This window comes from Myripristis murdjan, chromosome 10, assembly GCF_902150065.1.
Source record: "Myripristis murdjan chromosome 10, fMyrMur1.1, whole genome shotgun sequence".
Classification (NCBI taxonomy): Eukaryota; Metazoa; Chordata; class Actinopteri; order Holocentriformes; family Holocentridae; genus Myripristis; species Myripristis murdjan.
The window spans coordinates 5,894,900-5,921,032 of record NC_043989.1 but is presented as its reverse complement, the minus strand read 5'-3'; the positions used below and the strand labels follow the sequence as shown (position 1 = coordinate 5,921,032).

The 26,133-nt window shown below is 41.9% G+C and overlaps 1 protein-coding gene across 2 annotated transcripts in view; it reads left to right on the top strand.

Moving 5' to 3' along the window:
• Positions 1-25,711, top strand: part of pde6a (phosphodiesterase 6A, cGMP-specific, rod, alpha) — a 53,226-nt gene extending 27,515 nt beyond the window's left edge. For both annotated transcript variants that reach the window (XM_030061462.1, XM_030061461.1), the window contains exons 12-24: positions 482-625; positions 3,313-3,378; positions 3,554-3,700; positions 5,885-5,992; positions 7,121-7,230; positions 9,879-9,966; positions 11,164-11,264; positions 13,163-13,270; positions 13,374-13,437; positions 19,207-19,281; positions 23,450-23,533; positions 24,823-24,991; positions 25,182-25,711. In XM_030061462.1, coding sequence (XP_029917322.1) covers positions 482-625; positions 3,313-3,378; positions 3,554-3,700; positions 5,885-5,992; positions 7,121-7,230; positions 9,879-9,966; positions 11,164-11,264; positions 13,163-13,270; positions 13,374-13,437; positions 19,207-19,281; positions 23,450-23,533; positions 24,823-24,991; positions 25,182-25,231 — 1,314 coding nt within the window. In that variant the 3' untranslated portion in view covers positions 25,232-25,711. The remainder of the gene's footprint in view (positions 1-481; positions 626-3,312; positions 3,379-3,553; positions 3,701-5,884; positions 5,993-7,120; positions 7,231-9,878; positions 9,967-11,163; positions 11,265-13,162; positions 13,271-13,373; positions 13,438-19,206; positions 19,282-23,449; positions 23,534-24,822; positions 24,992-25,181) is intronic.
• Positions 25,712-26,133: the final 422 nt, after the last annotated feature.

Here is a 26,133-nt window from a genome sequence, read left to right as displayed (position 1 = left end):
AAAGAGAAATGTTAGACTGAATCCCCGTGAAAAGGCAAAGAGAGGAGGAGGCTAATGTAATGACTGCCTGAAAAAGTGCAGTAAAGCCGCGCCGTTTGTGTAAATGAAACAAGTGAATTCTGGGAAGTGAAGTGCAAAGACAGCCGTCACCAAAAGGGAAGAGAGGAGGATCTCACGCAGACCGCCACTTTGATGATATTAGTGGGGTAAAAATGATGGATGTGTTTCTGGAGCAGTGACTGGTGTGCTTCATGTGCTCTATATAATTTATGCTCCACTTTATGCAGGATTGCGTGCGCTGTGCCAAGCACAAGATGGGAATTGATTTTGGGAATTGGGAGATTTTTATGTTGTTTGGGCGGAATGGGCACTATAAATAATCTGCTGCGTTTATGTATTCTATGTTAATTCTCTCTCCCTCTCTTCCCCAATCCCAAATACATGGACACACACACACACACACATACACACACACATCCAGTCCATGACCCAGTTCCTCGGCTGGTCGGTGCTGAACACCGACACCTACGATAAGATGAACAAGCTGGAGAACAGGAAGGACATCTTCCAGGACATGGTGATGTACCACGTCAAGTGTCGCAAGGACGAAATCCAGAACGTTCTGGTCAGTAAAAACAGACTTTTGACACAACACGAACTTTTACACACCAAACATGCTGATGGTAACTTTTTGAAAGATATTGATATTCTGAAAGATCTGGGTTTTCCAGCACGACACCAGCGCAGAAGAGCTGAACCAGTTACAGAAAATGATTTAATTCTGATAACTGAATTTTCGTAATTGTTTTAGTCATTTATGAAGTTGAGATACCGACTTTTTCTGGATATAGCCTCACAAATGCTAAGGTATACTTGCTTCATGTTGCTGTACTGTAAAATGAAAACTTTCTTGGCTGCTGGTCATACAGGCCTCAGATAGGCATTTGTTATAATTTTTAAAAATTCTGTAAATGAAATCATCGATTAATCAAGAAAGCACTCATTGGATTAGTCGACAATAAAAATACTCCTTAGTTGCAGCCCGACAGTACAGAGATTTTTGGATCGACTCAGCTGATAGCTGACACTCTGTCCTAATAGCCTGTATCTTTAGGTTTCAGCATTTTGATGCCAAAAAATGGCAAATATTCCCAACTCTTTCCCATAATTACATTATTTGTAAAGTGGACAAGCCTCAGAAACACTATTTAGATTATTGCAAAACTCTTAAATTAGTAAAATCAGAGCCTCACCTCTCATTGCGACGTCTGGATTTTACTGAAAAGGCAATATCGCCTTATTATGTCAGCAATAAGACTGATCTGTCAAATCCTCGTGTCTGAAAAACACTAAAGAAATTGCAAGAAATATTACAAGGATGTTTTTCGTAACTACAGGGTGTCACAAGGGCCAAAACTGTAGTTTACTGTTTAGCTAATAAAGACAAATACATAGGGCTCTAGTTTCGCAGACCAGGCGAGGCGGGGGCGTAGCGCAGATGCGCTTCGCCAACTGGGAGTGGCCAGGCGGATTTTCCAAGTTTGGCACGCCGTTCTCGGTGGTGCAAGTACTCCGCCGTCCCTCCTACCGGCGCAAGGGAGGAGAGAAGTCGTGGAGTGGGTTTGACACAGCCGATTCACATTTAACCAATCAAATGAGCCCCTGTCCTTGCCTTTAAAATGCGCTGCGTGAAGGCGTAATGAAAGTTTACACAGCTGACATGGAGGTCTATTGCCGCAGGCGGAGCGGAGCTCAGGAGACAGGCGCGGAGCGGAGACCGGCGAGCAGTGCGGACACGTCACCAAAACCTCACAGGCAGGCTTCCGGGATGTTAGACACATGAACGATGCAATAAATACTGACAAAAACACTATTCAATGCTACGATCACAATCAGCACATACATATATCTCCATATCAACTGTCCCGTCACAGCTGATGTCAGATCAAAGGAGATTGGCACCGTTTGTGCTGATCGTGAGGTTTTGGTGATGTGCGCCAGTCAGCCAAACTTCCACTGCGCCGGCTCCGCTCCGCCTTGCGCTGAAAGTAGACGTGGTTTCAGATGGCGAGCTTTTGGCGCACCTCGGCGAAGCCTTTTGGCACGAAACTGTCACTGCGCCAAGCCGAATCTGTCGGCACCTCCCCTCGCTGCGCCGCCACTCCCATCTCGGCGAACCTCCGCCTGCGAAACTTGGACACTGTCCGCCTCTGCCGTTTCGCCGGTCGAAACTAGCTCTGCGCGGGGTTCGCCTCACTGCGCCACCCCGCGCTGCGCCGGGAAACTAGAGCCCATAGAGTCTACAGTGAAAGTCAAATCACCTCTGCATTAGCTTACCTGTATGATCTTTTTTTTATTATTATTATTATATTACCTGGAGAGAAAAGATGGTTTAGAGAAATGAACACAGTTGGAGACGTGTGATTTGCAAACGAGCTCCTCAAATGCAGAATAAAGAGAAAGGGAGAAAAAAAAGAGTTTTTTTTCACAAAAAAAGTCATAAAGACGAGAGAACGGCAGTCAGCAGTGTACAAGGACACACTGTACATTATGGAAAGCAACTGTAAGCACTGAGGGGGGCAAGGATGAAATCTGTAATTTACAGTTTCATAACTACAGTGAAACAGTGCGTGTGTGTGAGACAGAGTATGAGCGAAAGAGAGAGAGAAAGAGAGAGAGATAAAGGCTTGGTGCTCTGCCACAGGGATGTCTAAACGTGGCTGATGGAGGGTTAAGGGCCTGCTGGGCTTCACTCTAACTACTTCAGTAGATCATTTCACTAATTATCAGACCCCAGCCAGGAAGAGTGACTAATCATGGAGAATGAGCCGCTGGAGTGTGCGGTTGGACAAATGGCAAATGATTGGTGACTGCCGCTCAGCCAGGTTTAGCGTCACCACGACGAGATTAAGAACAGACTGGTTGGTAACTAGAGAGAGAGAGAGAGAGAGAAGGAAGAGGGCGATCAACCACACAGGGAATGGAGCCCCGACCCCATGACTGTTAGTGCCAGACACGACAAAACCAGCCCGCAAACAGCTGGTGGACGGGACGATATAAAGCAGTAGGTGAGCATCATTTATAAGCCGAAACAAGCTGTCAGATTCTCTATGAGGTGATCTGTCAGAGAGAGAGAGAGAGAGAGAGAGAGAGAGAGAGAGAGAGAGGGGGGGGGGGGAGTTAGTTTGGCCTTAAAGAGAGACTGAGTTGATTGATACTGAATTATTACATTCAAGGTGAGGGCTGATGATGCATTTGGTGTGTGTGTGTGTGTGCGTGTGTGTGCGCGTGTGTGTGCGTGTGTTCCTCCAGAACACCAGGGAGAGATGGGGGAAGGAGCCTGACGAGTGCGAGGAGGAGGAGCTCCAAGAGATCCTGGTAAACAGACAAGACAACAAACAAACAGCCACGACAATATCGACCACCGCAATAACAGCAGCGATACACACACTCACACTTACAGTACGACACGGTAACCATGGTAACACACACAGCCCGCATCCACAATAACAGCAACTGTCGCTCCCTGTCCCTGTCCGTCTCTGTCTCACAGTCGGAGGTTTTGCCGAACTCGAAGAAGTCTGAGATCTTGGAGTTTCACTTCTACGACTATTGGCACACCGAGCTCGATCTGGTGAAGTGCGGCATCAAGATGTACTACGAGCTCAAAGTGGTGGACAAGTTCCACATTCCCAGAGAGGTGTGTGTGTGGCGTCACCGGGGGTGGTTAGGTGGTCACTGTGGAAAAAAAAAAAAAAAAAAAAAAAAAAAAACAAGCATGTGTTGCATTTTCACCTCTGTGTGTCACTGATGTGCAAAACCACGCGCCCGTTCTGATCCACATTAAGATCTCACTGGAATGGCACCACCACTGTTTTGTTTATGCTGTAGTCCAGTCATTTTAGGCCAAAATTGGGGTCAACCCAGGGCAAATTGCAAGAGAACCAAACTCAACTGATTTTGTATCCTCAGTTTGTCCTGAGTGAGGGAAAAAAGTCCCAAGGAATCCCATTGGTGGAAAGTTTTGAAAATCACCTGTATATGACCATATCATACCAAAAAACGCCCTTTTTAACACACAGGTGAATGGGGTTCAAAATTTTACTTTCAGGTATCACTATAAAAATTCACAAGTTGATTACACACACAAAGACAAGAAAAAAAGTCAATTACAAGTTCTTTGAATTATTCTGTTTACACATGCATATCACACATTATCTGATTTGATATGCGCTAATTGGAATAAATGCCAGAACAGATATTTAAACAGTTAATTAAAAGGTTACTATATATATAGTAACCTTTTAATTCACTGTTTAAATATCTGTTCTGGCATTTATTCCAATTAGTGCATATCAATATAAGATAAGATAAGATAAGATATTCCTTTATTAGTCCCACGGTGGGGAAATTTCACGCATTACAGCAGCAAAGTGGATAGCAAGATATGAAGCAAAATTTACATTATAAACAGTATAAACAGATAATAAATAGCAAAAAGCAATATAAACATTATAAAAAAGGAATATAGAAAAACAAAATAGAAATATGAACAATCAAATCAGATAATGTGTGATATGCATGTGTAAACAGAATAATTCAAAGAACTTGTAATTGGCTTTGTGTGTGTAATCAACTTGTGATTTTTTATAGTGATATCTGAAAGTAAAATTTTGAACCCCTTTCCCCTGTGTGTTAAAAACAGTGTTTTTTTGGTATTATATGATCATATACAGGTGATTTTCAAAACTTTCCACCAATGGGATTCCTTGGGACTTTTTTTCCCCTCACTCAGGACAAACTGAGGATACAAAATCAGTTGAGTTTGCTTCTCTTGCAATGACTGGACTACTGTGTGGAAGTGGCAGTTTGAGTGTAGTACAGGCCATTGTACTACACTAAATTGGTTGTTGTTTTTCATTACCTAGCCCTGGTCATACTGGTTATAGTGCCTTTCACCTCTTGAATTGTGGACGTAAAAACAGCGTGAAGACACCAGGAAAATGGAAAATGGTGGCTGGGGCGATCCTCCATGTATTTTATATCACGGGAGTAGAAGTTTTCGACTTTGTTTCCCCCCGAATGCTTCGTCTCTGATAAAGACACACTGTGCATTAGCGCAGTAGGATGAGCCCTTTACACTGCGCTGCTTAAAGGCATACTCTGTAATTTTACAACGTTTAAGTCCCATCTAACCCCCAGGGTGGTGTTAGAACATAAAACAGATGTGTACAGCAATACCCGCTGGACACAGACTCAATTATAAGCTTCATTTATCGTGGTTAAAGGATATGCTTTTATTCCACAACACAACTTATGTTGGCACATAAAAAAGAAATGCTGAAAGAGCTGCATGAAGCACCAGGCCAACAGATAGCCATAGGAAAAGTGAAAGTGAAAGTGAAAGCACCAGCACTGTTTACTATTGTACCTTTAACCAAGTTTTGCTTTTAGGGCTGATGAATTTATATTTGCTAGTCTAAAAAATATTCAGCATTCGTTCATCCTAAATTAACTTTCAAATGTGCAATGATTTACGTGAACGATAACGAATGTGCGCTGAAAAAATGTGACTTAGGCTCTCGACGTACCTCGTACTGGATCGTACTGCCCTTCTTGCTCCCCCCTGTGGACGTCTCGTGAACAACAGGCCTGAGAATATTATGGCCATGCTGCAGTTTAATGATGCATTTGATACAATGTTTTCATATTAATATTTATATTATTATTGTTACATTTAAATAAATATTCAAATATGTTTGAATCGCTGTTGTTGTTGTTTTTTTTTTGTTTTTTTTTTGTAATACAATATTCAGAATTGGTTTTGTATTTTGGCTCACAGCCCTAGTGTGTGTGTGTGTGTGTGTGTGTGTGTGTTCTGCAGGTCCTGGTGCGGTTTATCTATTCACTCAGTAAAGGCTACAGGAGGATCACCTACCACAACTGGAGACACGGATTCAACGTCGGACAGACCATGTTCACTCTGCTGATGGTGAGAAGAAAGAGATAGATAGATAGAAGTGTAACAAATGTTTGTGTCGTTGTTGTTGTTGTTGTTGTTTTTGTTTTTCAAATTTAGGATTTAGGATTTTTTTCCCCCCCAAGTTCCAGTGTTTCCATTTCAGGTTTTGTCAGGCACAAATTCAAAATTCACAAAGGTGGATTGAAACCCCGTAGATGATTCTTCCGTCCCTCTCCCCCACCTCCCATCCTCCTCCTCCTCATCTTCTATATCTCCTCTCTCCATGTTCTTCTTGGTCCGTCCCCTCCTCCTCCTCCTCCTCCTCCTCTCTCCTCCCTCCTCTCCTCACCTCCTCCTGTCTTCAGTAATGATCCATCTTCCCCTCCTCTCTCATTTCCTGTAATCACTTCTCCTCAGCTGCCCTCACTTCCATCTCCACGCTTCATTGGCTATAATGAGGCCTCCTGAGCTCCGCCTTCATTTCCTTGAGTGTGTATGTGATCGTGTGTGTGTGTGTGCTTGTGTCCATTTACATGAGATTTTTATGCATGTATGCCTGAAATGTAATAATATTGCACACTTAACAATGTGTGTGTCTGGGCCCATATAAATGTATGTGTGTGTGTGTGTGTGTGTGTGTGTGTGTGTACGCTTGCATGCATTCATGTGTATGAGTTAGCAAAAGAGAGAATCATCTGTACATGAAAAGTGAATCAGTGTCATTATTGTTCATACAGCCCCTGCTGGGAAACCCTGTTAACCACTAGTGGTTGGTTGTGTGTATGTGTGTGTGTGTGTGTGTGTGTGCGTGTGTGTGTGCGTGTGCGTGTGTGTGTGTGCGTGTAATGATCTCTCTGCATTTGACTGAAATATGTTCCTTTATGTGTGCAAACCTGCATTTACACATCTATGTTTATGTGCATTAATGTGAATGTGTATGTATATGTATGTGAATGTGTGTGCACATACATGAATGCGGGGCTCTGTACACGTGTGTGTGTGTGTGTGTGTGTGTGTTTGTGTACATGTTTTTGTGCATGTATTTAACAGACACTGAATAACTTCACCGTCTTCTCTCATACCTTTTTGTGTATACGCGCGCGTGTGTGTGTGTGCGTGTGTGTGTGTGTGTGTGTGTGTGTGTGTGTGTATGTGCAGACAGGTGATCTGAAGCGCTACTACACAGATCTGGAGAGCATGGCCATGGTGACCGCTGGCCTCTGCCACGATATCGACCACAGAGGAACCAACAACCTCTACCAGATGAAGTAAGTGGTCTGAGGTGTGTGTGTGTGTGTGTGTGTGTGTGTGTGTTGAAGCTTGGCTGTTTTCCTGCATCAGTATAGTGATAAGTAGTAAAGTTACATTTTATACGGTTTACTTAACTCATGAATGACTTTTATATATATATTTATTTTTTAACTCGTTCCTTGTTATTATAATAGTGATGTGCTATTTGATGAAAGATATTCTTATTTTTATTCATGTTTCTGTCCGATAAAAATCTGGAAGAAGCACCGGACTATAACTAGATAATGTGAGCCAAAATTTCGCTGACGTATATTGCTAAGTATCCCAGAATGCATTTCACACCGAGCGGCACAAAATCAGGACTTTACACCGGGCTCTAAAAGCTGCTACACTTTTCGTTCTAACGCTGCAAATACAAAAACTTTAATATGTTTTTAAAAAATTTCAGGTGACAAAGTAGCCATGTAGATTATCAACATGTAATCAGTTTATCCAAACAACGCATGTTTTGGAAATTTGCTCTGACAAAACAGCTCATAAGCCAGCCACAGTACAAAATAAGCACACTTCCGGTTGTTCACAAAATAAAAGTGTTATTCACAAATCACTCTGTAAAATACGTTAAAACCAAAAGTGGTGCTTTTGTTTCGAAGACAGGTTGAATCTTCAGCCAACTTCTAGTAATATTACATGTCATTTCAATAAGCTTGCTTGCTGTCAGAATATTGTACACACACACATATTCCTCCCAGAGATGGGATCAAGTCACCCATGTGCAAGTCTCAAGTAAGTCTCAAGTCTAAACCTTCAAGTCTCAAGTAAGTCCCAAGTATTTTTTTTCTTGGGCAAGTCAAGTCAAGTCACAGGTTATGTCAAGTCAAGTCAAGTCAAGTCACAGGTTATGTCAAGTCAAGTCCTGTAATAGATCAAGTCAAGTCACAGGTTATGTCAAGTCAAGTCAAGTCACAGGTTATGTCAAGTCAAGTCAAGTCACAGGTTATGTCAAGTCAAGTCAAGTCAAGTCACAGGTTATGTCAAGTCAAGTCAAGTCACAGGTTATGTCAAGTCAAGTCCTGTAATAGATCAAGTCAAGTCACAGGTTATGTCAAGTCAAGTCAAGTCAAGTCAAGTCACAGGTTATGTCAAGTCAAGTCCTGTAATAGATCAAGTCAAGTCACAGGTTATGTCAAGTCAAGTCCTGTAATAGATCAAGTCAAGTCACAGGTTATGTCAAGTCAAGTCACAGGTTATGTCAAGTCAAGTCAAGTCAAGTCCTGTAATAGATCAAGTCAAGTCAAGTCACATTTTTACAATCTTACCTGCAGAATCCGGTCTTAATAAAGAGTAAATATAAGATATTAGTAACCATCAAATAATATTATCGGCCAATTGAGTTAACCTGTTTAAAAAATATGACTTTTTGCTTTATTGCTCTGTTTTATTGATCTGCTTTCCTAGCGTCAATGGGGCCCTACATGTCATGCACTAACTCGCCAATAGTCAGTAAGAGACTATAAATCACATGCAAACCATCTCGTAACCATGCTTGTATCAAGCTAATGTTAGCTAAGCTAACTATCGACTAACAGGGTAATAGGCTATTGGCTAATTTACAAGCACTTACTCAGCAGAACGGCTCTTCAAATGACGGACCGACATGATGATGACCGTCTGATATGGGGGGCGTGTTTCTCCAAAACGTAAGGTGGGGAGTAGAGAGGGCATGACTGATTGACAGGGTCGTTATCCAATCATTACAACACCGTTCCCAGAGTGCGCTTGTATACCGGGTAATATTACAGGCTAGAGATATTTATTTTATATTTTATATTCAAACTGAAAACATGAAATGAACAAGAACCAAGTCTTAAACTTCCAAGTCCAAGTCGAGTCTCAGGTTTTTTATTTTTTGTCAAGTCAAGTCACAGGTCATTAAAACAGCAACTTGAGTTGACTCAAGTCCAAGTCGCAATGACTCAAGTCCCCATCTCTGATTCCTCCACACCTGCTCTGTATTGGTCCTGTTTGCTCCTCCCCTGAGTTGCTCCCTCTTTGTCCTCCTCGTCAGCCAGTCCTCTGTCCCCTCCCTCCTTGTGTCCCTGCCTCTCTCCACGGGTCTCCACTTTGCCAATCGGTTCAGTTTGTATTTCAGTCTCGCTTTCAGTTCAGCTCTTTCTCAGTTCGTCGTGAGTTTGTCAGCCTGCCTGTTCGTGACTTCTCCCTGCCTTCATTCCCATTAAAAATTCAGCACTTGGAGCCTGCTAGCCTGCCGCCTCCTGCACGTGGCTCCTCCTGCAGTGCTTACACATAACAAAGGATCACTTACCACATTATCTTATTTGGGGAAATTTAGACTCTTCCATTAAGCCCAAGCCGGTGTAACCTGCTCACACCAACAAATGCCACTGTTCTGGTGTATGTGCACAAGCTGACCTGAACTCCTCAGGTGAAGGTAATGTCACACACTGAGAACATCAGCGACTGGATATTAACCAGATAAACCTGCGGCCGCTCCGCTCCGGCTGCTGATAGATGAGGCAATGAGAGCCGCTATTAGCCGAGCGCGCAGCAGGCCAAGCCCACCTGGGGTCAGCTCACGTGATTTATCACACCGTAACACTGAGCTTGTGTGTGTCTGTGTGTGTGTGTGTGTGTGTGTTTCCAGGTCTGGTAATCCTCTGGCAAAGCTTCACGGCTCCTCCATCTTGGAAAGGCACCATCTGGACTTTGGCAAGACTCTGCTGAGAGAGGAAGTGAGCGAGCCCACTTTTCTTCAGTACAGCATGTCAGCTGGCAACATGACAAAGTCTTTATGGCAAACATTGTTGGCTGTCATTTCTTTCTTACCTTTATTCACCAAGGGTACATCAGGAGATTAAACGTGAAGAACTCCTAGAGAAGTAGACTGGCAGCTAAATGCAGCCATTGTAAAAGTAACATATGCAAACTCGGCTCCACAATTATAAATGCAGAAGAGTGACGAGATTGAATCAGCTGAATAAAGTCATATGGAGGCGGCACGAACGATAGCAGTGGCTCGACAGATGCAATAAATTGTTTGGACCATTTTGTTTATGTGTGCAACCTTCAACTCTTAGAGATGGCAGCCCCATCACCCTTAAAATTCAAACACATGAACATGAAATGGCTGCTTCACATGAACAACATCTTATTAAAAATAAGATATTTGATAAATACAAAATAGAAAATGCTGATAACAGTAAATGATCAAAATCATGAAAAAAAAAAAATTACAGATGCCTTATAATTTAATCTTTGAAAAAATTTAGATTTTTGGCCTTTTGTTTAGTGAATGTTTTGGATACTGGTTGTGTAAAAAAAAAAAAAAAAAAAAAGTATGTATGTTGGTTTGTATGCTTTTTGTATGACAGCTGGCATGTACTATATGTATATATGTGCACTCAGGTACACACTTATGCATGTATGTATATGTAAACAGTAGAATTAATATCTTATCTGTGTTTTGTTTGCTTATCGTTATGAAGAATTTCGGGATGAAACAGAAATGAAATTGATTGCAAGGGTTCGGCAGCCATAAGCTTTTGCTTCAGCCGAAAACCCTTTTCGACCAGCCATATTCATTTTCTTTAATTCTTTAATTATGTTTAATATGTTGTGCTGCTGTGATCGAAATAAACATATTCATTCATTCATTCATTCATAAGTAAGACATTCGCTGAGCTAAAATATAATTTTTTTCATGGTTAGATGTTCAAATATGTCTGAGCCAGTGTGCCAGCTGGCAGGAAGTGGGCAGCAGGTTCATAGATTTGCGTATTTTTAATGAAGATTTAGAGTTTGTAAGCGGTTTTGAGGTAGTAAGGGATGCTTTTTCATGGAAAAAAAATTTTTAATTTGTAATATTGATCAGATTATTTTATAGGGGATTGGCTTTAACTACCTGGTGACTTTCTGTTTCTGTGTTTCAGTCACTCAACATTTATCAGAATCTGAACCGCCGCCAGCACGACACCGTCATCCACCTCATGGACATCGCCATCATCGCCACCGACCTGGCTCTCTACTTCAAGTCAGTACCGCAGCATGTAAACATGTCTGTCCATCTATCTGTCCGCCCGTCCATCCATCTGACTCCATCCATCCATTTCATCTATCCGTTGCTCACTTCAGTGCTTTATCCATCAATTTCTTCCACCTGTACGTCCACGACTCAAAGTCTTGTTATGCAGAGAGAAAGAAAGAGAAGTTAGAAAAATTTAGATAACAAAAAAAAACCCCAAAAAACAAAAGAAAAAGACCAGCAAAGGCACAATAGGATTGAGTATGTACACTACACAAGAACAGACAGAAAGACAAATACAGAGAGCAGTAAAACGTGATTTTGGGCTGTTTACCGTGCAGAAAGCTGACCGAACAAGGCATGTTCAGCAAACAGACAGAAAGAAGTGATTTTTTGTCCTGTGTTTCTGTGATGTGTGCGCCACGAGGACAGAAAACTAAGTGAGAGAACAACGAGAGGCCCCACTGGGAGAAACATTCACCCCAACCTGAAACTTGTTATTATCCGCTCACCTGAGATTTCTGTTGAGACTCCGTTAAAGTTTGTGTGACCAGCAAACACACCACAAGTCAGCTGCCACACGTTTATCTCAGCCCTCGCCCAAATAAAAATTGAAATGTAGAGTAAAATGTTTTGCAGGCAAATGAATGTCCAAAAGGCTCAGATTTACCTCATTACTTAGAGCAGGAGTGTATGAAATAGTACTTTGATTTAAAGATATTTTTGTTTAATTCCCCTTGTCCCTCTAAAACATCTTGGGGGCCGGAAGAGATGAGCTCTCGGGTTGAATTTGACCCCTGGGCCAGATCCCTGACATCTCTGACTTGGAGTGATTCCAGTTATTATGTCTCTTTCTTGTGTAGGTTGGTAACCAAAACCAGAAACCTGGCCTCCTCTGTTTACTGTACAACTTGTCAGCCAGCTGAGCTGCTTGTGCGAGCACGTGTCAACCCCAGCTCGCTCCGCTGGGTGGCCAGTTTTCAGTATCTGGGATGATCAGATCTTAAATTTTGTCGTGGGTGCAATTTATACCTCAGGTTTTTAAAGCTACAGTGGTTGAAACTGCAAAAAACACAGACCATTCAAATTGATGAAAAGCACAAAATTTATTAGCGGCTCGATAAATTACAGGCTCGTTCCATCCATTTGTCTGTCTCGACTGATGGGTGGAGTCCAGAGTCCAGCACAGGTCCAGTTTTACACACCCGTGTTCGACGTGAATGCACAAAGCTCAATACTGCACCGACCCGCAATTTTGCTGTAAATTAGCTCTGAACCTGACCAAATCCCAATAATGCAAGACCCGCGCCCCGACCCACAGCTGCTGTACAACACGTCACTCCTGTTCTGTTTAAAAAGGCTGTTTTTAACTTAAATTCAGCTAAACGGTGAAGCCGCTGACGATTTCATCACACAGAGTTTCTCCTGCACATCTGACTTTGCCCTCCAGGGTCTAAGTTTTTCAAAGACCCCATGAAACAGACTCTTACTGTCCGGATTTCATGCCGTTCCTGTTGAAACAGGAAGTCTGGGCGGGACACATGCCAATAGCATCTCAGTTTGGGAGAGAAAACACGATTTAATTTGAAGGGAAAAGGTGGAGGAGAGAGGATGTGTAAAGATTAGTGAAGGTTTTACGGGTTGAAATTTTAATTTGCACCCACTAGTGCAGGATGATGCCAAAATTTAAGATACTCAGAGTAGAGCCAGTAAGTCAATATGGCAGCAATATTTTAAAAAATCATAATAACTTGGGATATTGTTGAGATAACCTGTTGTGGAGCTTGATCTGGTTATTATTATTATGATTATTATGATTATTTAGGTATTTATTTTTCATTCCAAGGACTTTTATTGTTGCACAGTTATGGAAAAATGATTTTATAGTGGATTTTATATCTGGGCAGGAAGAGGGCGATGTTCCAGAAGATCGTGGATCAGTCGAAGACCTACGAGAACTGGAATGACTGGACCAAGTACATGATGCTGGAGACCACGCGCAAAGAGATCGTCATGTGAGCGCGCGCGCACACACACACACACACACACACACACACACACACACACACACACAGAGAGAGAGAGAGATCCAATCTGAGTTATGTGTTGTGTTTTTAGGGCCATGATGATGACCGCCTGTGACCTGTCTGCTATCGCCAAACCATGGGAGGTCCAGAGCAAGGTATATATATATATATATGTGTGTGTGTGTGTGTGTGTGTGTGTGTGTGCGTTCATGTGTGTGTGTACAGGTGTGCATGTGTGCGTGTGTGATCTCTACACAAGCACCACTGAGCCTTTCATACTTCAGAATAGTAAAATAGCGATCCAGCCTCGCTAGTATCCAGCAGTTCACAGTAATAGCTCACACAAACACACACTCACACACACACACCCACACACACACACACATAGGCTTCTATGAGACGGATAGCAATGATGAACTAGATAGAGAATGACATTTTGTCAGCGCCGCCATTCCTCTCAACAGCTTTCGGCGGTGAATCCTGACGGCCCCATGCATCAAATCAACGTGCCGCTTTTCATTACTCATATCACGGCGCGGCAGCCTCAGCGCTCTATTTCAGCAAAGTATGTAATATACACATCGCCATCTAGCCACCATGCATAGTTGTATCAGTATAAATTGTGTGCATGGCTCGCTGTTTGAGAGGCGCTGTTAGAGTAACTTTTTTTTTTTCTGCTTTATTTATCCAAGATTGACTGAAAATGTCTACTCTCATATCCACGCACACACACACACACACACACACCGAGTCCCGTAGCTGTTCCGACATCAATATTTTAGCCATAATAACAACAGAGCGATTTAAAGGTCTCATATTTTACACGGCCCTTTGTAGTCGTGAAGTGTTTGTCAGAGTGGAAGCTCCCAGGGTCACGGACGTGGAAAGATGGAGAATTTTATAAATTCTTGAGACAAGTTAAGGATTATTAGGAAACACACACACACACACACATACACGCTTCTCGGTGTCACTGTGCACCTTACAGCTTGCCCCGCCCCTCTCTTTCCGTCTCTTTCCTGTGTGTGTGTCTATTCTGTCACCTTTTTCCGTCGATGGCGTGTTTTATGAAGTCAAAAAGCACAACTCGGATTTTTTCAGCTGCGTTTGGAGGCGGTTTGTCATTAAAGATGTATCGAAACTAAAGTTGTACTGAATGACACTTCCTTTATCCAATAATGTGCATTGGCGAGGCATTTGAGGTGCCATAAAGGAAATGAGTTTTGATACCCAGCCCTACTAATAAAATGTTTAAGACCGTGCGTCTGACCACGGTGACCACAAGGGGCAGGCGTGGTTGGTGTGAAACTAATGGATCTAAAGGGAATGGGCTGAATTATATTTGGGTAGCTGCTAATCCACCTGCATGGTGTGGGAAACACTTTTCCTGCTCTGTTTGTCGTTGTGGAGAGAGATCGCTGTAGTCTGCACTCTGTTGCACGGCCCTACTCTGAATCTGAAGTGTGCTTTAAATTTTGGTAAAGGAAAACAAAACTCGTCATGGAATTGTAAGTCGTGCAAAACTCAGGGAATTTGACTTTTGACTTAGTGGGAACTCTTGTGAAGCTCTTTTCTGTTTTCTGTGGATTATTTGAATGAACCGCTGCCCTGATTGGCTGCCTCGGTGGAGGGGTTGAAATGAAATGAGAAAAGAGATTTGAGCTGGTAATTTTTAATTAAGGAAATTGTAGCGACACACAAAGAGTTCCAGGTTTTTGTATTTTCTCCGCTTTCACATGCAGTGACAAAACACAGACTTAGGGCAAATCGTTCTTTTACAGACCGGGACCTGCTGAATCCTCACCAGTACACTGTCTGATAAGAGGCGTGAACAGGTTTTAGAATAATAATCATAAGCCGCTGTTTATCCAAGAAATGAAAAGAAGCACCACGCTGTTCAGCTCGGCCTTGTTTGATATTCATAAACTTGCACACCTGCCGCCCCGTACAGCCGCGGCCGTCCGCTCTCAGCCTCTGAGCAGCTGCTCTGCGGACGAAAGCGAACGGGAGGTCAGGAGTGTTCAGGCTCAAGCGATGGAAGAGTTTCTCGGTCACGTTCCTGCCCAGACTTCTGCATGCACCCGGGGATCTGAACCAGCCACATCTGCTCACAAGTATCTCTAATCTCCAGACCGGGGCTTTTCAAAATTTCTCATGTTCTGGACTCCTGAGGCGATGTTGCATGAATTTTCCCTGAGGGACCCTGATTTGAAAAAGTGTTCAAAACACTCAAATGAAAACATTATGTTTAAATATTCACTTTTTTTTTATTTTTTGTAAAATTTTGAATTATTTAAATTATAATGAAGTTAAGCTTTAATTTATTTAATTATTTAATTATTTATTTTTCACATTTATTTACTTTATTTTTATAAGATTTTTTTCTTATTTTATTGTAATTTTTATTATTTATTTTATTTTATTTTAATTTATTTTATTTTTACTATTATTGTATTGTATTTCATTTCTTTTTTTAAATTTATTTATTTATCTATCTATCTATTTTTTTATTTTGCTGGCAGCCCACTGAGGACCTCTGGGAGTTCCTATACCCAACTTTGCAAACTGCTGCTCCAGTCTGCATCCCATGCTCATCAGTTTTGGCAGTGTGTCATGTGTATACAGGCTTACCAACAGTGTAATCCTTTAACCATTTTTATCCAAAGCTGTGAGAAAGAGGACAAAGTAAATATATACAGAGCATCACGACGACATGCTTTTATCCAGGGTTAGTTTTGTTGGCCATACGGGAAGTCCACAGTGTTTGTGTTGGTGAGAAATGATCGTATGTGGTGTCGTGAAAACCTGAAAGCCAGCTCATGATTCAAAACTGCACCTGAAGCATGAAGGGTGATGCAAGACTGCAAGAGCTTCGACAGGTCTGGTGCGTCCCCGTGTGTCTGATTGTTTTCCACTGATAGTGAACACAACATGGAGCAGGTAAAACTTCCATGGCAAGCAGGTAAAAGACAGACGAGCTGAGATGTTTCGAAAATGTTAATTTGTACCACAGCTCATCCAAAAATAATATTAGCTTTTTGTTTGTGGCAAGTAATGTCTCGGAAATTCGCTTTGCACACCTCGGTCGGAGTGTTTCAAACAAGGACAAAAAAAATGACTTCTGTTTTTGCCTGCGCTTTGCCAGCCCAACTAGCCTAACTCTTTTTGGCCAAAGACAATGTGACGGATTGGCCCAAACTGGCCCCTCAGCTTTTTCCCTGCACGTTCACGCTCGCTTTTGTTCCACCGGCTCCTCCCATAAACCCTCATCCTCACCGCTAACCCTAACTAGCACTGTGTCGCCACCTGCTGTTTTGGATGTACAGTAACATTCTCTGTCTAGTCCTCGAGTATAGGACGACTTCACTCTCTCAGATGCAATGTCCAGATAAAAATATTCTCCTATATTCAGGCCAGTACAGTACTATTATTATAACACTGTTGATTTACATACCGCCTGAAAACAGACTTTACAAAGGGACTTACAAAAGGCCAGAGGGCCAACGGATAGAGGAAAATATACATTAAAAAGAAGAATGAATAACCACCAAATGATATGCAATATTCTGCAACACAACATACATCAAAACAGTGCAGGGAAATAATTAACCTCCCAATTGTGAAGAAGGAAAAATCAGTTGCACATTTGAGTACAATAATGACTAATAATAGAATAATCATTTCCTCTCACAATCACCAGAACTGTCAGTGTGTCACCGGCAGAAAAATATATTCATTTTCACCCTTTTCTGAACCTGAGTGAGTGACTCAGCTGCACCTCCCACACACACACACACACACAGTCAGGATATCAACCAGCCTTGTGTGAATCAAGCTCTGAAACTTCTCGGATGACTAACTTTTTGACTTAAAGATAAATTCCACCTTGAAAACAGGTGAGGAGGTAACATATTGCAGCTTGCACGTGCAATCTCCAACCGCTTGAAAACGGCTTGAACTTTTCCCACCCCGGGCCAGTGTGTGATGCTTCATAGGAGGTAAAATATTGCACAGAGCGATGGCTTGCTCCTGTTAAATATAAAGTTTGTATTTCACTTTTAGAGGATCACAACAATATTTTTGCATGTCTTAGTCCGTTGATAACAGTTCACATATATTTTACATTACTGCTGACTCTTTTTCCACTCTTTCAAATTGTGTTTTTCCAACCTTCAAGGCTATGATTGGAGTTCAGTCATCTCAGAAAAGTATGACAATCAACTTGCAGAGTCTTGAAACTTGCTTGAGATAGGTAAATCGAAAAATATATGGCATGCTTTGGGCTGTGGTTGGTAGTAATATAAGGTATGTGAGCAGTGAATGGGTTAAAATATGCAGACACACTGTTATGATACTTTAAGTTTGAATTCGGCACTTGTTGTGAAGGAAGAAGTGACCGTGTCCGACCCCAGAACTTTATTTGGACAAGTTCGGTGAATCCACGGCATCTCAATTAGCAGGGATGCGACTCTCCTCTCCTCCACAGCCCCACTTTGTGATTTTATCCTGGTAAAATAGTCGGATTTATCCAAAAACATCTCGCCTAGAACAGCTTGAACATTGTAGATTGTCACTTTCAGATTTGTCACCGAAGACATGGAAGACATCCAAGTCTCGCAGAGATATCTTAGATGTCATCGAATGACAAAACCTGGAGCTGCTCCATCCGCGATACGATATTCCACTGACATTTTATGGCTGATATTTTATTTTTTCAGCAAGCTCCAGCCTCCCAGGCACACAGTCAGGATATCTGTCGACAGTATCCACCAGCCTCATGGCAATTGTGCTCCGAGACAAGCTTGATGACTAACTCCTTCTAAAATTAGGTTTCCACCCTGGATACCGAATTCACATATTATTCACAAGATTGCGCCATTTTTAGGTTGTAAGGATAGACAACTCCGTCTTGGATCTCATCAAGTCACACAACCTGATGCCGCCGGGTTGGCAATGAATAATATATTCATTTATGGGGCATTGTGAAAGCCTTGCAAGGTGATTTTAACAAGGAGTATGGACACATTTTCTACTCAATAACTGCCAGTCCTACAATAAAATGGCACTCACATCGGCCACGTCGAAACTGTGCTGCAACACTAGCTTTATGACTAACTGGGTCTTAAAGGAGAATTTCCCCCAAAATACAGAGGAGAGGTAATGATGTTATTCACATGAATGTTGAAAGATGCATCATCGTGGTGTATTGTTTGTACGGTTGGTGATTCATTCTGCGTGTCGGCTAAATGTAATTATAAATGGATTTGTGAGGATATAGAGCTCCCCGATTCAGTTACAATCATCTGTAAAAGGTCTGATCTGATGTCGAGAGGAATCCAGAGCCCACTAGTAACAGATGTCAGTCTCAGTGTGGTTATACCCTGATTAAATAAAGATAAAAAAAATAATAATAATGAATTGGATACTACAGCAGGCAGGGTTGGGGTTGCCTCACCCTGTTCCCAGCAATGTTTACTTGTCACCACTAGGAGGCTCCAGTATTTTATTGATGAAAAAAAAAGGGAAAAAAAAGTCGGTATATCAGTGAGTGACAAACCAGTTTCTTGGCCTTTTCCACTAGCAGGAGTCCAGCAACAAAATGGGTTCCTACGGCATGCAACCTGCACCGGACTTCTATTTGAACGCTAAAATTTGAACAAAATTCTACAACCTTTAGATATAAGAAAGCTCTCACCGCCAACTGCGTAACTAAGACGTGTGGGGTTGTTAAGTTGTTAAACTCGACTGGTTTTGTTTGCTGGTTTGGTCTGAATTTGTACCTTTACCTTTGCGCGTCAGTATGTACTTCATGTCACACTGAGCTGTCGATCTGCTCCTGCACCAGCCTCACTGAGAGAAACTCCTTGTGCATGATCAACACCGTGAACCTCCTGTCTCAGTGACTTTTTCCTTTTGTCCCGTAGGTGGCGCTGTCTGTAGCTGCAGAGTTCTGGGAGCAGGGAGACCTGGAGAGGACCGTCCTGGAGCAGCAGCCCATTGTAAGGAGACAGAGAGGCTGGGGAGGGGAAGAACGGGGGCGTAGCAAGCCAGGGCGGGAGGGGTGGGTGGGTGGAGGGGAGTGGGGGGGGGTTTCATCCTACTGAAGTGCCCCTAAGCAACACACCGGATCTGTACCCGCTGACCCTGACCTCTAACCTCAAAGAGAGGATTTCCCTGCGGTCATCAGTGACGCATCACATTGCAGTTATTATTAGAGGGCTGACGGGGGGATGTGGGAGGACGAGGGGGAACTGAGAGGAAGACAGAAACTCAGAGGAAAAGGGAAACACAAACAAGCAAAAACACAATAAAAAAAAACTGAAATGTGAGGCCGATATTGACGAGATCTGGTTCAGTCAGTGTTCTTCACCTCTCATATCACTGATACGGCGCAGTGTGATTGATTGCATATTCACTGAACTAATCAATACTCCACTGGGGGGCTGTGGGCGGACCTTAGCATGAATTGATGCTGTTGCATCAGTTTTACCAGATTCTGCACAAATACACCTGTGCAGGTTTTACCGTTATTAGATTTAGACTAGTATTGTTACAGGGGAAAGGTTTTTTTGCATTAAAATCATATTGAATTTCATTTCAAAATAAAGGCCATCACCGGTTTCAGTTAAAAATACTGTTGTCAGCCTTCAAAAACCCATATCAGTGAATGAATGAATGAATCTTTAATGTCATCATATTGAATACAGCGTACTTATATGACAGAATTGCAGTGGTACTCTGGTCAGTGCTAAGGACACAATAAGTTAAGACTAAAAAACACACAATAAGACTGAAAACGAAGTAAAACATAACATATAAGTCACAATATAAAAGGCAGCAAAGTAAAAACTAAACGGATGATCAGATGTGATAACCAAGTAATAGATAAATAATGATGTAATGAGGTAGAGGCTCGTTGAAAATTGCACATGGAAGTCCTCGTGATCACACCTAACAGTTAATATATAGTCAGGGTTATTGTTTGTTTAGTGTACGTGTGACCCAGGGGAAAAACACTGTTTGTAAGTCTGGTGGTGCGGGCTTTTGTTGACCTGTAGCGCCTTCCCCGAGGGCAGCAGGTCAAACAGGTGGTGAGCTGGATGAAGGGAGTCCTTGAGGATGGATCTGGTTGTGCTGAGGCGTCGGGAGGCAGAGATCTCCTCCAGGGAGGGCAGAGGGCAGCCGATGATCCTCTGGGCTGTGTCTGTGTCAAATAGTTCACTTATAATGTGAATATAACAGCCGTTGAAAATGATCACTGTGAAAAAAGTGCAGTAAAATAATTTTGTTACTCATTATTATTGTTATTGTATCAGGTTTCAGGGGAGAATTTGCGTCCCATGGTATAAATCCTATTTCACGTCAAAACAAATCCTTGTTAACATTAAGCATTTTTTTTTGGCGTGAAAACGGTCAAATTTAAAGAGACTGACATATTGCTGCAACCAAAGAGACCAATATCAGTGGCACCCTGGGATTTATTGGTCTCACCTGCCCAGTTTATATTTCATATCCTTTCTCTTTTTCCAGCGTTTTCATCAATTTCTTCAAACAAACTAGGACGAGAAAAAGGATTTGGTGGGTGGATAGGAATCATGCAAATTAAAGGCAGGACACAACTGTCCTCGGGGCTTCAATTTAGGATCGAGAGTGGGAAGAAGGAGGGGGTAAGAGACGGAGAGGAGAGATGAGGGGGGAAAAAAGTACAAAAGGGAGAGAGAGCGAGCAAATAAAACAGAAAGAGAGAAGAAAGAGATTGAGGGAGACTTGCAGAGACAGAAGGAGAGAGAGAGAGATGAAAGGCCAAATGAGAAGAGATTTAGTTCCCCGTGGCGCTGGTAGTGACTGATGTACAAGCCATTATGTGGTGCACTGAAACAGAAAGAGCGGTCACTTTGGCCCTAACCTAGCCAACCATACCATCCCCTGACTCTCTCTCCACCTCCCTACCTCTATGTCTCTCGCCCCCCACTTTCATTTTCTTATGTCCTTGAGACACTTGATGTGCTTGAGCACCATATCGCTCTATATTTCTCCCTCTCTCTCTCTCTCTCTCTCTTTCTCTTTTTCTCTCTCTCTCACTTCACAGAGCTCTGAATTTAATAGCATCTATGTCAGCAGGGGAAACTTTTCATTTCGGTCAGTTCATATTTTCCTACCAGTATATTCAGTGACTCACCGCAAAGAAAAATAAAGAGGGCTTACGGAGGCAGTGACACTCAAGCAACTTTCTGAGTGGATGTAGACGGGCAATTTTGCCGGCAATTACAGCCAGTGTGAACTCTGGTTTATCCACCTGTGTGCCAGAGTTATTTATGTGGCCTCAGCAGGGAAGCTAACACCCACCATGTGCTGGAAACCGTCTGGAGGTGGCTGGTAACATGAAGCTGCAACTGGGCAACGTCAAACATCGGCGGCTCCAAATGGCGGCGAGAAGTAACTATTTGAGAAATTTGAACTTGAGCCCCCGTGATCCTGTAACATGACGTCTCGTCAAGCGGCGCCGCACGTCGCGCTCTCAGATTTACAGACCTGGCCGGTGTGTGATGCTTCGCTCCGAAGAAAACCAGCGAGGCGAGAGAGGAAAACGAAAACTAGGTGTGAAGAACGTTTTTGTGGATTGAAATAAAAAGAAAAAAGAGGTTTAACAAAAAAGATACCTCTATTGCCAAAACTAGTAAGAGAAACTAAAATTGCAGGAAAAATGTCTTTAGTTTTTGTCTTTGTTATTTTATTTGGTCGCTCATCTTAAGTGAATATATTTTTTATTTATTTATTTATTTATTTATTTTGTTCAGATTTTGTTACACAAAATTTTTTCTGACCTTTTTGAATCCCCCTCCTGACAAATATCACATTACAAAAAGACTAAAAGTAACACTGAAAGTAGTAAAAACAAAACTACAAGTAAGCTTTTTCAACTAGCAACTCTGCTTCACAAATTAATTCAAACTCAACTGAAGTTGAAAACCAAAAGTCAAAATAAAATAAAACTCAAAGCTGGTGAAAAATGCAAAACTATAATTACCTTTGTTAGGAGACAGTTTGATCTCTTTTAGGGCGACAATAAAAAAAACAAGAACCGTTTTCCTTATATTGCACTTCAAGTCTAAATTCTAAGTTAGTCCAAGTCTAAGTTGAGTCTAAATGGTTCTCACCTCAAATGTCCAAGTTTTGATTTGTGGGTGGAGACGTGACGGCACGCAACACCCGATTTTAATTTGTATTTTTACATAAAAGCTTTGCCTTGTGTAGCTTTAAATCATTTCTATAGGGAAACTGAGGTCAGAGGAGAGGTCTTGCTCAAGGGCTCTTCAGCAGGGGCAGCAGCTTGTTGAAATCCGGGCTTGAACTTTGGTGGGAACTTTCACCTGGGAGAACCAACCTGGAAGAACTTACTGTAAAAAGCCAGATGAGAAGATGATTCTGGGTCTGGTTTCATTTTAAAGAGTGAGAGAAAACAGAAAACGTCTGCTGCGCTGCCCCCTAGGGGACAGCTGCTAAAACTACCGGCTGCCACATCCCTGCCTGGGTGTGCGGCGTGCCTGAGAGTTTCAGCCTGTAGAGGGCAGTGTAGCAGACGTTTTTTGGTGTTTGTGATTTAGTGTGGAGTTACCCTTTAAGATTTAATTGCCTCTAAAGAGAGGCATCTGTTTGCAAGTTCTCACATGATTGCATAACCTCGTTAAATACTCAAACACGATTGGTCGGTGAGGGCTTCCTGTAGGCCGATATTTCTGAACGATGACCGTTGTTAGGAATAACTGATCGTCGATATGGACTGTACTGTACTCCACGTAGAAACAGCGACACCTGCTGGAGCCACAAAGTCTTTACAACATGGATAACAATTTATTTGGGGAACATATGACAACATAGGAGCGGGTCAGTAATATTTCTTTTTTTTTTTTTTTTTTTTTATTTGTATACATCTGCTGACTGTATCGACGAAAACTTTACAGACAGCACACACACATTGGTAACTGTTGTATAAAAGTCATAATACCCTAAGGTGAGCTTTAATGGGATAGTGCCAAACTGCGATGGTAATACGATGGTAATAACAACCTTAATGGTGATTATTGCTCGTTTATAATCTCACTAAAGCGTTGAAATGAAACCGAAAGTAATGGCAAAAACTCCCCTCTTCTCCTCTCTTTCGTGCAGCCCATGATGGACAGAAACAAGGCGGCCGATCTGCCGAAGCTCCAGTGTGGTTTCATCGACTTCGTCTGCGCTTTCGTCTACAAGGTCAGTCACCGGGCTTCACACCCGTTTCAGAAGTGAAACCAGTCGGTCACACTGCTGGTAGATTTGGAGTACAGTCTGCAAATCTCATCTACTCCACCAAGCACAATTCTGCTGTCCAAAAAAAAAAAATCTCTATGATATGTCCAATTCTGTTTTACTTAAGGGCTTAAGTGCCTAAATAAAGGTTTTTATTTATTTATTTTAAACTATTATCAGAGAAATTGGGTTACATTTTGACTGCACACTCAGCGTTTTGGGCAGTGAGTTACTAAGTAATGAGTGACACTAATCAGATTACTTATTTGTAGTAACAGGTAACCTACTTATATTTTTAAAATGTTTTGTTTAAATGCTGCAGTTGTTTGATAAAGGTGAAATGTGTGACAGAACGTTGTAAATAAAATATGATGGTGCTACAGAGACACCCCGGCCTACAAACTGCATTTTCCAGATGTAAGAAAAGAAAACATGTCTGTGTGGCACAGACCCCAGCAAAACTAAAGATTTTTTTTTTTTTTTATACCACATCGTTCCTCCCTATGTGATACTTGTGCATTTGCTGTCAGCAAACATTGACAACATTCGGTCAGTCTCAGTTGTTTCAATAAATGTAAATGAAGGTTTTCTTGCTGAGTTGATGGTCAGTAAGGCTTTCTTTTTCAGCAGCAGGAATGGCCTCAGCAAAATGCAGATTTAAAAAGCATCGGTAACGTAAAAGTACTGTTGGTAACACTTTACAATAAGAGTACAACAATTAACGTTAGTTCACGTTAGTTAATGCTGAAATGGTTAATTAACTTAATGATTATTATGTTAATGATTATTATGGCATTTACTAATGTTAACAATCTCTACAATAACCCTTAAATAACATATAAATTAATACCTTAGCATGAACAGCGTTAGTACATGATTCTTAGACACATTAGTTAACGGTTAGTTAACTGTTACTCAATGTATATTACCTGTTACTTAATGTTTATTATGGCATTAACTAACGTTAAATGTTGTACTCTTATTGTAAAGTGTTACCGTACTGTTAATAAAGAGTATCAATTAAAGTAACTAGTCACTATTTAGGAGCAGTAACTTGGTAAAATAACAAGTTATGCTCAGAAGCAACAGTACTTACTGTGATGGCAGCTGTGGTGTTGAACTGGTCGGGTCGCTCTGGTCCCAGACTTGAACTGGGCTCACCTCAGGAAGTCGAGATTACAGATTACACAGATTACAGTGTGTGTGACCGATTTGACCGAGCCGCCTCGCCCCGTCCCGTCCGCCTTCCGCAGGAGTTCAGCCGTTTCCACGTGGAGATCACCCCCATGCTGGACCGTCTGCTGAACAACAGGAAGGAGTGGAACGCCCTGAAGGAGGAGCACGAAGCCAAGCTGGCTGCCCTGGAGGAGGCCAAGAAGGCCGCCGAGGAGGCAACTCAGCAAGCCACGGCGGCCAAGCAAGGTGGGACGCTTTCGTGCACACAACACACACACACACACACACACACAGCTGTAAAAAGGTAATGCTAACTTTTATGGCATTTCTTTCGATGACCGATTTGAATTCAACCGTCTTTGTTTTATCTTTCCTTCCTTCCTTCCGCCCTTCCTTCCTTCTTTCCTCCCTTGCTTGCTTCCTTCTCTGTGAACAGGGGCAGCAGCAGGAGGCCAGTCACAGTCAAAGACGTGTGTTATCTGCTAGAGATGAAGCCACACCTCCAGCTCACTAACTACTGGTTGCGGGTCGCTGGTCGCTGGGTTTCCCAAAAGTCTTTTAGCACTCAAATCAGTTTCTCTTCATTCCATTTCAGATTTTTTTAGATCCCATTTTTAAGACCTCGTTTAATTACTGGCAGTTCAGTTCGGTGACGTAACATCTCAACACGTCTTACATGCATCTCACTGAACTCTACCTGCATGTTTCTTTTTCTTTTACTTTATCCTGTTCTGCATTTCTCTGCATTATTTCTTCCTCTCCGTCTCTTCACATTTCTTATAGGTCCACTTGGACTTGATTCTTTTTTTCCAGAATATGTATAGCAGTGCAAAGTAATTGTATGTAGAATCGCAATTGTAATTGGAAATGTGGTAACTTTTCAACTGCAGTCATTTGTGATTCATGTATTAGTGGCACTGTAGATATTAAAAAAATCAATAAAATCAATAAAAAATAAGCAAAAAAAAAAAAACACCCAGTGACTGGATTACAAAATGACCAAAATCTTTTTTTTTTTTTTTTTTTTTATGAGTTAAATGCATCCTGGTGCAGAAGTTTTGGTAAGTATTTGCAAAGTCGATTTCATTAGCGTCTTCACTGGATTTCAGGGATGAAACTCTCAAATGCAGCAAATTCCAATCAGTCATTCTATAAATATGACACATATGCCATTACATATGGCCCATTAAGTTAATCTCCAGAGATGGGAAAAACAGTCACAGAAGTCTTCATGGTTTTAGCCAGTTCTCTGTGTGCCTCATTATATGTTCCCCTTTCACTCCCTTTCCATTGAGCAGAACATATGAGACGTTCAAGGTCACTCACTGCGGCGTTTCACTGATATTCCTTCAAAACAACACGTGTAACTCAGACTTTGCTCAATGACC